Source organism: Elaeis guineensis, chromosome 14 (assembly GCF_000442705.2).
Source record: "Elaeis guineensis isolate ETL-2024a chromosome 14, EG11, whole genome shotgun sequence".
In the NCBI taxonomy this organism is placed as follows: Eukaryota; Viridiplantae; Streptophyta; class Magnoliopsida; order Arecales; family Arecaceae; genus Elaeis; species Elaeis guineensis.
Window position 1 is genome coordinate 63,597,767 of NC_026006.2, and position 16,578 is coordinate 63,614,344.

Below are 16,578 nucleotides of genomic sequence, written 5' to 3' on the forward strand. Positions count from 1 at the left end.
GGCTCTCTCCAACACCTGATGTGCAAGCATAACTTTGACGTCGAAGACTAAGATGTTCCTGGACAACCAAATCTGATAAGCAATATATACCATCCTGCCACCGATGGCCTGATCCTCTACTGTGCATCGACGAATCATGTCCAAAAATGAGGAAAGCCAGGAGTCAGTCATAGCTCCCTAAGATTAGCCTTCTGCCATCTTACAAATCAAGTACACCTGCAGATAGCGAAGTAGGGCATGCTCATTCATCCCATCCTCCAATCTACAAATTGGACAGGTGAACCATCCTACCATTAATCCAATTTATAGCCCGATCAAGCTAATATACCCCTTCCCTAGCCCCATATTGTCCACCATCTAAGCCATCATGCAAAACCTTTCTCTCACACAAATGAGTCAAGTAGACACATGATCTCAACATCTAGTTAACTTATAGTGATAGATGTTGTAAGTCTTGGCTATCTCTTTACACTTGATTATTACATGTTACTTATAACGTACTTGGAGATGGCAATTGGTCGAGGAGGCTATTACCTCCACCCATCCTATACTTGTTGTAGAACAGAGCGAAGCAGAAAGAATTAGATAGATTGGGTTGGATATATTATATTAGATAGAGTTATAAAAAATGATATGCTTATAATAATAATAATAATAATAATAATAATAATAATAATAATAATAATAATAATAATAATAATTATTATTATTATTATTATTATTATTATTATTATTATTATTATTATTATTATTATTATTATGAAGAGGATCTGCAAAGAGTTATGTATGTCCGGATTGGATTTAAGATGAATTTTGTTATTATCCATGACTGCTCCTGATTCGTTATAGATGGCAATTGGATATGTTCTGTATAGATGGAGCGAAATAAATTAGCATCACTAAACTTACCTAACAACCTATCCTTTTCTCTCCTTAGTTACAAACTTACAATGCTCATTTATAGTCTTGATCCAAGCCATTACTACGTCTAATAGTAGAAGAGGTGGCCCCAAAGCTTTTCCAAAATTTTCAGCTGGAATGATTAAAGTTGGCAGCATGGAAACCAGCCCTACCGTGCCAGCTAACTTACCAAGGATGTCGGCAGGGCGGTTGCACAGGGTCTAGTCATGGGGTAGCTCTCCCAACGTCCCATCTTCGGGCTGGTTTGGAGTGCAAGTGTCTCCATGTTTGCCGATTGGTGATTAAATTTAGATCCAGTATATTGTAGCGTCAAATAAGGAAACTGGCCAGTGCCCTAGCAATTCCAGTATGTACATGTTCTTTTACTCAAGTTGAGGTCCACATGAAATCATTACTGTCACGGCCTGCTTCAATTATTTGGTAAGCTATTCACCATACCATGTTCGTCAAGCCTTAAATCCACTCTCTCTTTATTCAACGACGGTATATGCATGGCTCATTTTAAGTAAAGGTACGTGATATCATCATATCAAACCTAGCACTCGATCAAGATGAAGGATAAATGTTATTTGAACATTCTCAACAAGAGAAGGAATATCTGATGTAGCAGTTCATAAAATGGTTCCAATTAGCCTCCAATCCATACTTCAAAATCTCTCTTTCTTCAGTTTGTATTTTCCTAATGAGTGCGATGTGAGCTCTTAGAACACCTTAAAAGCCCCATCCATAGCGATACCAAGAGCACAAATCATTCACAACCACCTCTTTTCCTCAGCGATTCAATCTCCTTAACCTCACCATGCATTGCATTGCATTGCATTGCATGATGTCGAAGGGCTCGACTTTAGCTAGTGAGTCAATTACCATCCTAACTAAACCAAGGGGTAAGATCCACAGTACAGCTGATTAAGAAATGTTAGACCCCTCGCTCAAATGACTTATTATAAGGTTATGATAACATTTTAATCCTAGGTTGCATCTTGCCACGAATTCTACAGTCAGAAAACCTAGCCTTCATATGCTGCGTCCATGACAATATCATATGGCCCAAGGGACCCAAGACCTTAATTTCTTTATTAGTTTATTCCCAACCCGCAAGCCAAACGCCCCAGAGCAAATCGAGTATTTATTTGCCTGAGGTGGTTGCTACTTCCAAGGCTTTGAAGTCCACCCTCCTCCTCCCCTCTTCACCCTCCGAGCCAAAAGATGCTCTCGAAAAGCTCGGATCTTCCCCAAAAGTCCCTCCAAATAAGGCAGGATGACAAGTTCTACAGCAGGCTCCTCTCCAAGGAGAGCTCTCCGGCCAACTCTTCCTTCAGAGTCTACTACGGGGTGGCCTCTGGGTCTGTGCCTTTCTTGTGGGAGTCCCAGCCTGGGACGCCAAAGAGCACCATCCCCACCACCACCCTCCCTCCTCTCACCCCTCCACCCTCCTACTACTCGAGCCCGACGAGCACCATCTCCAAGAAGTCCTCCAAGTCCAAACTCATCCATACCATCCTCCCCAAGCTTACTACTCTGAGGAAGGACCATGCACCGCCTTCACCCTCCGTCTCGCTCTCATCCTCGCCGGCGTCATCCTCCTCCTCCTCCTTGTTCTCTCCACTTGGCTCCACGGGCACTCACCAGCGCCGGCGGTCATCAAGCTCGAGGCTGTCGTTCTCCTCCCCGGGCGAGGACGAGGAATCCGACGACGGGTCCCCAACTTCCACTCTGTGCTTCAGGGTGCGGCGAGGGGCTACCGGCAGGCTCAGGGGGTGCCACTCGTTCGTTAACATAAAGAACACATTGTTGTCGATCGTTGATCATGGATCCAACCAAGGTAATGCTTCCTAAAAGGCTTAACTCAATGCTATCTACTGTTTAGCGTTCACCACCTGCCAAAGAACAGAGGCAACACTGAGAATGTTACAGCTAGATATCAAGTCCTGTCTATGTTGAGAATAACGTGGGGTAAAGTTTGTATCAGCATAGCTCGTGCTCTCCCTTGCTCAATTTCTACACTACCGCCCATCATTTTCTTCTTCCTCTTTACTGTTTTCCTTCTGATAATTTTTGTGATGTATAAGTAGACATGGTGAAAAAATAGAGTTGCGTTTGATGGATGGATGTGTGAAGTAGCAGCTTTTGTATCGGCTCTTCTGTGTTAACTTTGCTTAGATGACCTGGTGCAAATGCAATGAGAAATTAGCTTTACCTGCAGTGGCCGTGTGTAAAGTGGCACGGATTTTTAAGAAGAAAACGGAGATAGTTGTCTCCTATTGTTGTTAGTGCTGATTAGCACCGCAGTTGAATTGATGTGCCATCTGGTGAGTACCGTTCGACGTTACTGTTGGGATTGTTGGTAATAATGCTGATATATCAACTTCAAGTGAGGAAAGATGGGTGCAACTTCCTTCTCAGTATTTAATTTGATTTGAAACTGCATCGGAATCTCTCTCTCTCTCTCTCTCTACAAGTGAGGAATCATGAGGCATGGGGGACACGGTTAGTAAAAGAAAGAGGGCTGTCCTGCAGTGATCGAGTTAAATGAATCAAGGAGCTGCTCGCTCACTTAATGAGGCTGATATCCTTAGCTTTCATTTTCGGTGTGAAATTGATGGGCTAGCTTGTGGTCAGCAAGGAGGGTTCTGATTTTCTTTCTTTCTTCATTTTTTTCTTTTGATCAAAAATTTTGAAGTGGCTTTTATGGGAAAATCAAGTAGGACTTCTACTACTGTTAATAAACTAAAGGTGTGTTTGGATACACTTTTTGATTTTTAATTTTTGATTTTTTATTTTTAAAAAATATTTTTTATTTTTTTGATTTTTGTTATTGAGTAAAAATAAAAAAATAAAAAATATATTTGGTAACTACGTTGCTATAAAGTAAAAAGCAATGTTTGGAGACGGCAGGTGAACTACTCGACGGAGAAGAAGGGTTCAAGAAGGGAGGGAGAAGGGGTGGAGAGGCGACGAACTCGACGAAGAAGAAGGATTTGGGCTCTTTATTTTTTGATTTGGTATTTTAGATATACGGAAGCAGAAAAAGCAGAAAAGTAAATTTTGAAAAATAAAAAATTTTTACTTTACATATAAAATAATTATTTTAATTTTTTTGATTTTTGACTTTTATTTTTCATGGTGTTACCAAATATTATTTTTAGATTTTTATTTTTTAAAAATCAAAAAATAAAAAAAATATTTTTTTAATGGCTAACCAAACGCACCCTAAGTGAAAAACTAATCTACCAAAAAAAACCATTTTTTTGTGTCATTCTTGCCATATTTGGGAATATTAGAAGGGGATGGTTTGATAACTGTGTGTGTTTGGTTAGAGGGAGATGTGTTTCTTTCTTATTCTAAAACAAAATTTGTATAAGGCTAATATCCAGGACTACTGTTTCATAGGCACAGCCAAACAGAGCAAGAGGTTCACAAAAATCTATAGTAGGCATATCTAACACCAAAATGGAACAGTAAAAGTGAAAGATGATAAAAGATCCTGGGCTACTGAAGGTTCTAACTACTCTGATGGTATGTCTCTTGGTGGTGTATCTTGTGACTAATTTCCTTCAATTGAGAATGGTCCATCGACACATCAACCGTAATTTTCTTTGCCTCTAGAAGGCTTCTAACTGCATCTACCTATTCAGAGGACTGTTTCATTGTTCATGAAAGCTCAAAACAATCGAAGCACAAATAAGGCCTTAGAAATTAACTACATATACTCTAGAATCAATCAATTGAAGTTGAAATTGAAATTTCCCGTTATCTTCTTTTCCTCACAACCTAGAAGAATGAATCAAGAAGGAAATGCCACACCGTTTTAGTGTCATTATGAGTAATATTTCTTGTTAGGCAAGCAATGCTTAAAATCATATTGCATGTGATTTGCTTATGCTTACCTAAGTTTCCTAATAGCTGTCCTTCACAAGATCTTAATAAAGTCGCAACAACCTCCAGACATTAAAGTAAAGGAACTATTCTAGACCTCTAAGCTGTTTGTTCAAAGTTAACTCGATAACTATTCACTCAGCAGTTGTTTTCAGCTTCACCGGCCAGGGATCCTGTGGTAACAAAATGAATCAGTGGGTCAATCCACCAACTTCTTTCACACTGATGGCCTCAGCTACATTCGGAGTTGGTAGGATGGGTACCCTACAATTTAATTCCCCACCATATATAAAAGACCAGATCAATTAGTTGTCGCTGCAACCAGAAAAATCTAATCAATATTCAGGACAAACATGAGGATAAAAGATATATATTAAAGAGAGAAATGAAACTATTGCAAGCTTCTTCCTAATTGTTGCTAGGAAGCCCACATGGAAGGCAAGTATTAGCTACCATAAGTGGTTGGATTTTGTAATCCAACTAAGAGAATTAATCTCAGTTCTGCAGTGGATACAGTATCATGTACCTTTCCCCCCCAAAAAAAAATGATCAGATCTAGAAAGATACCACTTCTTAAAAAATATATACGTAGTATTGTAGTTGGTTTTGGGCAAACTTGTTCGTGCAACTGCCATTTCAATGGATGTATAGATAAATGTAAGCCCACTGGTCAACCTGGCGCGTAGCTGGTGTCAATGGATCCAAAACTGGACTATTGTAATCCTCCCATTGATGGCGTTTTAGGATACCATCAAGTATATGTTTTGGACTGCATCAGTTGGAAAATCCAAGCATGATTTAGTATGGTTTCAGGACCGATAATAGGAGAACGTGTGATCTATCAGCAGGCACAAGCAGTCATCAATTTTGAAAAGTCAACCAAAATCTTTGCAAAAGGTATCAAATTTGATATAAAAGCTGAAATTAAGGACTAATTCAGATAATAGTGCAGAAATTAACTAGTCTCAGTAGGAATGGCATGTTAAGGCTTTGACCAGATTTAGTTATAAACATGGGCATGGGAACAAGGAGTGGAGAACTGATATGTGAATTCCTAAGTAATTAACCTCGAATATGGGGATGCTACTACCTTTACATAAGCAAGCAATCTTAATTCAAACTTCAGGAAGTATGAACAATTTGATATGATATTTTCAATATTGATAGCATGGTTATGACAATCCATTTGTATTAGAATATTTCTTTTCCAAGGTATATCACTATAACATCATAACAGCACAAGGATCTGGAACACAATGACAGGTAGCTTCTCCAGGTGTTTACTCAAAAGAGTTCTTGTCCAGAAATTCCTGTGATGGATGATATAGCGTACTTGCTTGCCCATTTACCTACCCCTCTGTGCCTCATTTTGTACGTGCTTTGCAAATTAATCTTCTTTCCCTTTAAATGTCACATTAGATAACGATGGATGCTTACAAATGTGTACACACATCCCCATAACCTCGCTTAGTCATCCAACTACCATTGCCAAAATAAAACAATAAACAAATAAATTCTTAGAAATATTTGCTCTACCATGTCTTCTCATACTTTGATATAGACATGTGATCTACATTTAGCATGTGTTTGCTTCGCAATCGGAATCAAAATTGGAATCAAAATAAATGGGAATGGGAATTGAAATGCTATATCTTTTGTTGTATTTGGTTCATGGCTAGAATTAAAATGGAATATGAATCCTAAGAGAGAGTAGGGATTAGATTCTAAGAGATTGGGACATTTCTATTCTCCTTTTGAAATTAAAATAAAACTAGAACTCCCCTCAACTAAACAACTATAATGCAAGTCATTTATTCCTATTCCTATTCTAAAATCTAACTCCCCTCAACTATAGATGCCCTTATTATTGGAAATAAGCCTAAGGATACTACACTTAGGTAAGGATATACCATTATCTAACCACTACATTCCCTTATTCATTTATTTTTCTTTTGGGTGCAGATGTGGGTAATTTTCTACATTTGGAAAGAGACATCCCTACTTTTTCACACTAGAATTATCCCCTTCCAAACAAAATAAGCTTTTTCTACCAAAAAAAAAAAAAAAAAAGACAAAATAAGCTTTAGCATGTAGGAACTGTTTGAGAGAGCCCTCCAATGCTTTTACCTTTACATATAGCATAGCTAAAGGCTTTATCCTTTTTTTTTTTTATAGAGTTGCTGTCCAGAGTAATGACTTTAAAAAAATTAAAATAATTAAATCTAGTCACGATAATGACATAGTTTCTAGGAAACATTTTTTTATGGGCAAAATTTAACTATTTGAAGTACGGATGTAAATGAGTCGAGCTATTCGCAAGCTACACGGGTTCAACTCGGATGCAAACTCGAATTGACTCGGTTACTATTGAGCTTGAGTGGAACTCAAGTAGCTCGAATAGTTTTTCGAATTGAGCATGAATAGCAAAATACTTGACTAAAAAATTCACGAGTTTATTCTAGTTTATATATATTTTTAATAATATTATTTTTATTTTATATATATTATATGAGTTGGTTAAGACTTGCATTCGAGCTTAAACTCAAGCTTGAATATGGTTTAGTTGACATTTGAATTGAGCCGATTTTGAATATTATCTTTTTTTTATCGAGTTCAACTTAAGCCGGATATATTAAAACTCGATCGATTTCGAGTCGAATTTCGAGCTTGAGTCTGTTGAATAGAATCCAACTTAAATCTCTAGCTATTCGACTCAATCTGACTCGATTGCATTGTTAATTTGAAAAATAAAACAAATAAATTACTTTGAATGAGATAAGAGGAAACCAGCCGGCAATATGGCTTATTGCCGTGAACCAAAAATTATAAGATGTCATTGTTAATTTTCTGCCCCATATGCTTACATATCCTTCACTCCTACGTTGCTGCATCATTTTCGTGACCTTAACCTAACCCACATTCACCAACTTGCCTTACTTGAGATCTTGAGTATATTTATTTTATACGTCCATGGAGCTTTCCAGTATCTACGATACAGGAAACATACTTTTTTTAAAAAGAAATATATATTAACTGGGTTATAAAGTGGGTCACCATAGGAAAACTAACCACAGTTCCATGGTTGAAGCCTTATAGGAGGCCTACTTGACATAGCAAAACAAAACAAGAAGAATACACCAAGGCTGATCTTTCCCACTGACTCAAAGAAGCTTCCATGGGGTATATGGATGTAATCATTATGGCTCATTTCTTTGTTGAAGGACCATGGTCCACCATCTCCTATTAGTTTTGCTCTGCTCCTGTTTTTTGGTTACTCTGTTGTTGTCGGTGGTTACATACTATACTTCTTCTCTATTTCTATCATCTCTTTTTAACTCACTATAAGTCAGAGAACTATATCTAACATTTGGTGTCCCTGTTCTATTAGCCCTGTCGAGCTGGTTTTTGTCACATAAGATCAAAATTCCAACTTTAGTAGTTAATGATATCTTGGACATTCTACCTTCCACTTGAGGAGGAAATGTATGGTGATGATGCCATCCTATTCCTTTCTTTACATATCCTCGAAATGTTTAGTCGATGATATCTTGGACATTCCACCTTCCACATGGTGAGGAAATTTAGGGTGATGATGCCATTACATCTGCTGTCCCTTCCCTTTCTTAATGGTTAAGGTTCCATTCATCATATCAGAATACCATCAATAATTGTGTTATTTTATTCGATAGAAAGCAAATTTGAGCGTTGTTTCTCAGTGCAACTAGTAATTATGTAGTTCTTTTATTGATATTACTGCACAATAATCTTTAAGCTTTTAAATTTACCCACTTAAAACCTTTTGAAAAACCAAATTTCATAATGAGCCAGTCCTTGCTGTAAACCTTTGGTGTAACAGATATTTTTGTAAACAACTTTCAGCCCTTAATTTATTATTGTCAGAACAGACAAAACATGTAGAATTTCTTAGTTTCAAACACTTCCTATTTAGATGACGCTGTCATTGACCTGTTTCGAGGACCTTCATAAGTCAACTTCTATTATTGCTCACACTGGAAGTCTATTCTACACATCAATGTTTTGTGTTATAAGGTTTGCTATTATTGTTTTAGGCTGTAATTAGATGCAAATTATGTCTCTGTGTCATTGACCTGTTTTGAGGCTCTGCTTTTATTGCTTTGTCGACCAGAATAAAGTAGCATAAGATCTATCTAATAAAGTGGCAGATTCTTGAGCAAGCCATGAACGCATGGGACAAAAGATTGCATGATTAAGGCAATCTTGTGGTACAAACACAGATGGAAAAGGTTCAAGAACAAAGATCATACCAGAGCCAGCCATGAATCACATCAATCATGCTCATTGTTTTGAGTTCAATTGCTGAAAATGTTCCAGCATTGATTTAAACTAATATAAACCAGAAGATTCTTCAAAATCTTCTATGTGGCTTCGAGTTTGCGTTCTTGAAAGCAGAATATGAACTAATATCTGCCTGCTGCATCAGTTGTTATCAAACTGAAATTCTTCAATACAGATTCCAAAATAAAAAGAAATCTTAAACTTATACTGGCTAAAAAACTCCTGTTTAACGATACGCTATAGGTCTAATTTCACAGAAAAGGAGAAGAAAAAGAGTAGGAAAAATGGTTTATGTTCCAATAATTCTTGCTTTTACGAAATTCTAGGCTCTGCTGACCACAATGAGCTCATCGACAGATCAAGAGGTATGCTTGTATGCTTCGATTTCAGATTTAAGGCATCTTAATTTATGAGCTTTACGGGCATATTTTAGAGTTGTTTGGACGTCCGGACATGCTTTTAGACCCATGTGCGGTATTAAAGGCTTAAAGCCCATTACAGCCTTAGTTTCAGAGGTGTAACTTTCCTAGATCTTTAGGTGGAAACAATTTATACCCGCAGCATGCTCTTCCATGGTTCAAACAATTTTTAGGTGATAATGCTGATGCTTTCGGGTTGCATTTGGTTCAAAAATCAGAAAAAATGGAATAGAAATAGCTATGCCTATGGAAAAATTATTCCACGAGTTATTCCTACATTTACTGGGTTGCATTTTCTAGAATAACTCTAGGCTGAGGATGTTTTTGTCCATAAGAAAAGGAGGAAGTCATAAATAAGGGATTCATACTAGGAATGGCCTATGACAACTTTCCTTGGAATAGTTATGCTTGGCACAAGTTCAACCAGAACAGCTGTTCCTTGCTCACGCCTGTGTTTTGAAAGCTGTGAAGGCACAAGGCCTGGAACTTGAACCAAACACTGCCTTGGCGTATTGCTGCAAACAATCTGGATATAGGTCAAGCCCATTTAAGCAATGCAGAATTTAGTCATTTGATCATTTTATTTATTTTACTTCCCATGAAACCCAATCTCTAGAATATAATGATTACTTCCATTCCTTTGACCTCTTTTATATTTACTGAGCGAAAGCAGAATATCTCCACTGAATTATTTCTCCCTTAAAGGAGCTAGAAAAGAGTGATTATTTCAGTTGGTGTTTGATTTCAAACCATAGCCTTTAAAAACTTGAATCATCCAAGAAATCTCACAAATTTACCAGATAACCTGTCCAACAAAATGAAAGCAGCAAAGACACTTAATTTTAATCATAACAGTAATATGTGGAAAATCTGGGAAGTTTAGGGTTCCAACAGCTCAGCAAGCAGATAATTTTTGGATCAAACAAGCAAATACGTGGTTATAGACCAATAAAGTTGAAGTATTATATTCTTAGTACATATGATCCTATCTCAAGAAAAAAATGTATGTTGCAATATATTTCCATTAATCTGTACCAAGAAATAAAAACCATAATATCCATTCTAAGACTGAACAAGAATCACAGATCCAAGAAAAGAAACCCTGTAATGCCTCAAGTATGAGAAATTTCATCTGCATGTGGAAGGATTCCAACAGCTAACTTAATTGCAAAGATTGCGACCAGGGTCGATAATGCTGCCAACTGACATTCAAAGAAAGAGAAGCTTACTTGAGCAGGATCTTCTTTACAGGCTGATACAACCATATTCTCAAGTGCTAAGGAGACAGGCAGACAGGTCTGGTGGTTGATGCAAGAACTCTGGAACAGAGAATGGTTGATGGCTGAGATCCTGTCACTGGAAAAAAAAAAATGCCATACAGGATCTTTTTCAGTTGGTTTTGACCTGCTGAAGCGGTTCCAGTGATCTGAAGACATGCCAAAAAAAAGCTTTAGAAAAATGGGCATACAAACAAAGAAACAAAATCATGTGAATCACAGAATCCTCAATGGGTTATTGGCATTCTTGATGCACCTGGATTACATAGATTGTCCAGTTTGTTCCAAGTTCCAACAGCATTGCTCCTAGCAATCGAAAAGATACACTGGAAGCCAAACTAAGACACTCGATTGGATAGAAGGAGCAGATAAGAAGCTCATGCCACACTGAAAGGTTTAGGTTTTCAGAAGACAGACAGACAGGCGGGCGGGCATGCAAGCATACATGGTACATATGCATTAAAGCACTTTGAGCCATGATGTAAACTCAGCACATAAATAAGGAAAAACAGCAAGGACTTGACGGAAACAGTTAACCCAATGACGAAAGGAACAATTCTCAGATTAATCACACATTTTAGAACGCATGTTCACAACTGTCTAAGAACATTTTTAAATTGTAAAAAATGGCTGAAATTAGATTGACTGATATGCTAGTGACTGGCATAAAGCAAGCATTGCCAGATTTCATGCAAAGTTATTGTCACAAACAAGGACAGCTTTCAAGGAAGCATGGGTCGATCTAGCTCAGCATGTCTTAACCTTGCTAATGTACTCAGCAAAAAGTCCTCATCTGTTAATTCATTCTTAAACTTTTTCACTACCACAGTATATTTACCAACATTAGTGCATCAACTGTATTGCCCCTGACATGGTAACAAGCCAACTTGATTTTACATTATATGCATAACTAATTATCCTAAAGCTGGTCCCAAATAGTTGGGAAAAACCTTGACGGTTAAGGTAGTGTATAAATGTATGATTGATTGTCCAAAAATCAAATAGAATTCCAGAAGATCAGAAAAATAATTAAAAAAAAAAAAAACAATTCAAAATGTGCATTCTCAGATTAGTGAAAACTGCCATGTTTTTTTTCCATATCCAGATGAAAAAGTTAAGGAACATGACCTAGATCGACAGCTCCTTGAAGGAATGGGCAAACAATGATAACTGTAACCAAATTAACTTCATCCTATCTATCAAGGATTGAACTTCTACATCTTGCTTAAACATTTGCAAAGGGGATCCTGAACAGATGCAAGTAACAGTCTCATAAAATATCACCAAAAGAATTGTGTCCTTAGTTGCCCTCTACAAGATCAATTGCTCTTCTGATGATAATTGTCTACCTTTTAACTCCAAGCTCAGGATAGGCATTCTCAATGTAAACATATCATAAGAATTATATAGATTAATTTACATGGATTTGAATTAGGAAAGCCATAAAAGCTTAGTTGTCTACCTTCTGACTCCAGGCCCAGGACAGGCATTCTCGATGTCAATGTATCATAGGAATTATACTGATTAATTTACATGGATTTCAAATTAGGAAAACCATGAAAGTTGTGTTGTCCAGCTCCAAACCTGGCGCAAATGTGAAAGCTAAGCCTGCTATTTTGAAATCTTGTCAAACAAATATCATATATTGAAACAAATTCAAACGAAACTTCTAGTTAGCATTTTTTGCAAAATATCCTGCTAATCTAAATGGGAATGCAAGTGGAAAAATGCAGGATCATGGGTGAAAGTATTCATGAATCAATATATACATATGAATGCTCACGGCATATATTCATTGCTGGATACATAACTTGTATAAGTTCTGTTTTGACTAGAACATGTAATAATTTTAATAACTGATGTCAAGCTATAGCCAATTCACTTCATGCCGAACGTGAATTCCATTCAAGCTAAAGATGGGCAACCCCAGCATTTAGAAAAATGCATGTAATGATGAACCAGCCTTTCTGCTCATGTACCACTTTAGTAACATCAAAAGCCCCCCATCTTAGCATGATATATTAAAGATATATAATGTCACTTAGATCCTCTATCATCTGTGGTAATTATCTGGTACCAGTATAAATCAGTATCAGAGACAACTAACATTTATGAAGGAAAACATGAATAAATTCAAAAACTATTAATTAAACTCGGCACCGACAATAAAGGCCTAACTGTAAGGTACAAAAGCATCATGATTCGCCAATTTCTTGAGATGAAATAAGCATGCATGCATAAAAGCATAGGTATGTGCATAAATGTATAAACACATGCATAGAACAATATTCCAGATAGAGTTATCACTTGATAATGGTTTTTCATGCTTGGTTGAGGCAGACAACTGAGAGTTAGCACCATTGCTCGCATTTTTAAGTAGAGATGTAGCTGCCGCAAACATTCACAATGAAAGGAAGGGAGAATACCTCTAACTATCCAACATTGTATGTATATATACCATATACAGGCATTAGGATGGAAGGACTGCAGTAAGACCAACATAATGGAAAAACACCTCAGGTTAATTAATGCTGTAGTATTGAAAAATACTTACATGGATATGGACAAAATGATTTATCAGTTTTGATCATCTTGGTCGAGACAGAATAAACTATGGAGACTAAGGTCATCTTTAACAATACCAATGACCTTGAACAACAAAACTAATGGAATCCAGAATCCAGCCAATAAGCAATCAGTTATAACAAAGAGATGTGACCGGCACATGATAAGACAAGGTGACTATATGTAAAGGAACCATAATTATGTGCAGAGGGCTTATGAGCCAATTAAAACGAAGCTGTTGCTATTATTGTTTTCCTCCCCTTCCTTCTTTTCTTCTTCTTCTCCTTTTCCTACTTTTTTCCATGTGTAATGACATAAAAATGATTATAGTTTTCCAATTCTCATATGGACCCTAGCCTTAAGAATGTCTGATGTTTGGAAGGGAAGAACAGATGTCTAAGGTAGAATTAAAAGATGTGGTCTCTAAACCAGAACGAAGAGGAATGCATCTGAAAACGATGTTCAATTTTTAATCCCTTAAGGTGAGAAGTTAGAAGAGTCTAGCACAAACTAGGAAGTGCAGAATACGACCCGGATAGCGTTAACAAGGGGAGTTTCAAGTTAATGTGGTTCTTGTAAGGCAAGACCAAGCTAGTTGGACACCTTATTGATATGATGAAGCAATGGATCACCGCAAAGAATACAGCTATCTCAGAAATATTTGTTCTTCAGTGGTGTTTACGATTTGGATTGCAGGATAAATGTAAATAATAACAACTAAAGACAGTCTTGAGGCCTAGCTAGTTTCCATATCTTGTTGCAATTGGTATCATGTTTTGCTAGAAGCTCCTGTGCGAATGAGGACAACTGTTAATTTTACAGTGAGGAAATACATTTGTTCCATGACCTTCTTGAAGCCCTTCCAGTTTGTTAAAAAACCCACATAGATAATCATGCCTTTGACAAAAACTTTACGTTACATGCATAAACCTTTCCAAGCTAATTGGTGCTCGACAGGGAACTAAGGATGCTATCATCTCGGCTCATGGAAGAAAGAAAAGATGGCAGCTCAGAAATATTCAATTTTATTGCATCCAATTCTATTAATATAATTACATCCAATCATCCTATAAAATATACATAAATGGTAGAATGGAGCTTCAAGTCACGTAAGATTAGTTTAAGATCTTCCATATCAACAATGTATAGTTGATTCCTGCATTATTATCAGTTACTAGGTACTCATAAGGAAGTTACAACAAAGACCATCCATTTTCGAATTTTGGACCCTCAGGATCTTCGTATAAATCACCATCATAAATGAGATTGAAGGGTTGACTTTTGGTTAAAGGTCCCGGTTTGAGTAGATATGCTCTTTGTAAATTCTATATTGACTCCACTTTAGGTCAGCAAATCCTGGTGATTTGTTTCAAGTTTTAACACTCACCTTGAACGCCTTCATGTAAAAGTAAATAGGATGACATTTTTCAGAGTAAAATTATGAAATAATTTTTTATTTTTTCCCTTTTTTATTCATTTTTTGTCAATATAAAAGGAAATGAGAACTACGATTAGCCCTTCATTTAAAAGTACATTGGATGAAATTTTTATAGAGCGAAATTATGAAATATTTTTCTTCATTTTATGTCAATATAAAAGAAAATGAAAGCTAAAATTACCCCCATGGGCCTCTCCTTCCGGTCCGGCGCGGCAGAACCGACCGGCCGCCGGCGCCGGCGCCACCACCGCCCCTGTCGGCTCCACCACCGATCGTAATTTCCAAAGCACTAGGATCCACGAAGGAGGCCCCCGATTTCCTTCTTGCAAGCTATTAGTTGGGGAACGGGCATTAGGGTTCAAGAGCTCGGATTCGGCAACGGACGAAGGAGTGGAATAAATAGTCCTGGGGCTTCTGAGTAAGAAAATATGGAAGGTAAAGGAGCCTGGATGTAATTGTTAGCCTCGTCAGGGACTCGGGATGAAATAGATCTCCTTCGGTGGTTTTGAACTAGTTCCTGCGCTGCGATCGCCGAGGTTGCTTGCGATTAACACTCCCGAGTAATACTATAACCTCCAATATAATTTGATATTACTAAAATGCTTTACATTAAGTTCCATAAAACCGGCGTTTTCGATCGCCGGAATCACTATTGTTACAAGTGACCCCCTGTTGTAAGTATTATAGCTTACCCCTCACGAAAGTCAAATTTTACTTCATGTTTACAAAGAATGTATAAATTATATTTAGAATATTGGATTATTATATAATATCATTTATTGGCATATAAATAAACATGATATCATATAAATATTGTTTAGTGCAATTAATGTTGTCTACAAAAAAAAATTGTAATCTTAATATTTAGAGTTGGATTATTTTAAAAATAATTGGAGTCAATCATCTTAATGTCCTTCATGGTCCTTTAATCTTCTTGTTGAGTATTAAAATAAATACAAGGACACATACCATAAAGTTATCCCTTCAACAAATTTACTTTATAGATTGTAATTGATTGTTTAGCAAAAAAAATAAGTGGAAACAATACTAGAAAAGTTCAATTTTTTCAATTTTTATATAAAAAAAATAAATGAGACACATAGCTATGGAATCAAAGAATGTTTGAATCCAGTTTAAAAATTATATAACTAATATGGACAAGATAGGATAGAAGTTTGAAACTAAGGGGTGAGTTTTGAAAGGAAAAAAGATGAGATGGACAGGAAACCTATACATCTCAATTGTTAATGAGATAATAAACATTCATCATATGCCCCTTCATCAAATTACTAATGCTAAATTTTTTCAGATGATGTGATTATAACCATGCATCCGATACTCTTCCACTCAAATTAGTGATATAACATCACATACACTACTCACATTGCATAAGTAAATCAAATAAAATTATAAATTATAAACACCTTATTGGCTTATGATATCATAATCTCCAAATATCTGGTCTTTTTGATGAAATGGCAAAGATATAAATTTATTGCAAATTAATTAGTGTCCAGAATATGATAAAATATGTGATGCTTTCATGAAGCTTGTGATCATGAGTAACATAGAATATTATGGAATCTCTATTCAAATTTGAGTACCATTTAGTATGTGGAAATACATAACTAGCTTAAAAGAAGCAAGTATTTGTTGCATGGTTTTAATTTTATTTGAAAAGAGAATGAAAGAAAAAGAAAGGACATGAAGCGTAAGTGATATCATTTTGCGAATACAAGATGAATGCAAGTGTCGTGGCATATTT

The 16,578-nt window shown here is 36.6% G+C and overlaps 1 protein-coding gene and 1 long non-coding RNA gene across 4 annotated transcripts; one reads left to right on the forward strand and one right to left on the reverse strand.

Annotated features, from left to right (window-relative positions):
- Positions 1-2,064: 2,064 nt before the first annotated feature.
- On the forward strand, positions 2,065-3,041 carry LOC105057184 (uncharacterized). Its single transcript, XM_010939678.3, has one exon. It carries the CDS (start codon positions 2,128-2,130, stop codon positions 2,755-2,757), a length of 630 nt encoding a protein of 209 aa, XP_010937980.1. The 5' UTR covers positions 2,065-2,127; the 3' UTR covers positions 2,758-3,041.
- A 7,482-nt stretch (positions 3,042-10,523) lies between these two features.
- Positions 10,524-15,320, reverse strand: LOC109506579 (uncharacterized). Of its 3 annotated transcripts, none has more exons than XR_012136988.1 (3): positions 14,995-15,320; positions 12,273-12,418; positions 10,524-11,197 (listed from the first exon to the last, which is right to left on the reverse strand). It is a non-coding gene; the product is annotated as an uncharacterized lncRNA (long non-coding RNA). The 3 variants fall into 3 exon arrangements; XR_002165978.3 differs by having other exon boundaries at positions 10,524-10,959; positions 14,995-15,310; XR_003802486.2 differs by having other exon boundaries at positions 10,524-10,959; positions 12,273-12,394; positions 14,995-15,301.
- Positions 15,321-16,578: the final 1,258 nt, after the last annotated feature.

What these genes read in the sequence shown, in the direction of transcription:
- LOC105057184 (XM_010939678.3), top strand. Translation starts at nt 2,128, where the DNA reads ATGCTCTCGAAAAGCTCGGATCTTCCCCAAAAGTCCCTCCAAATAAGG.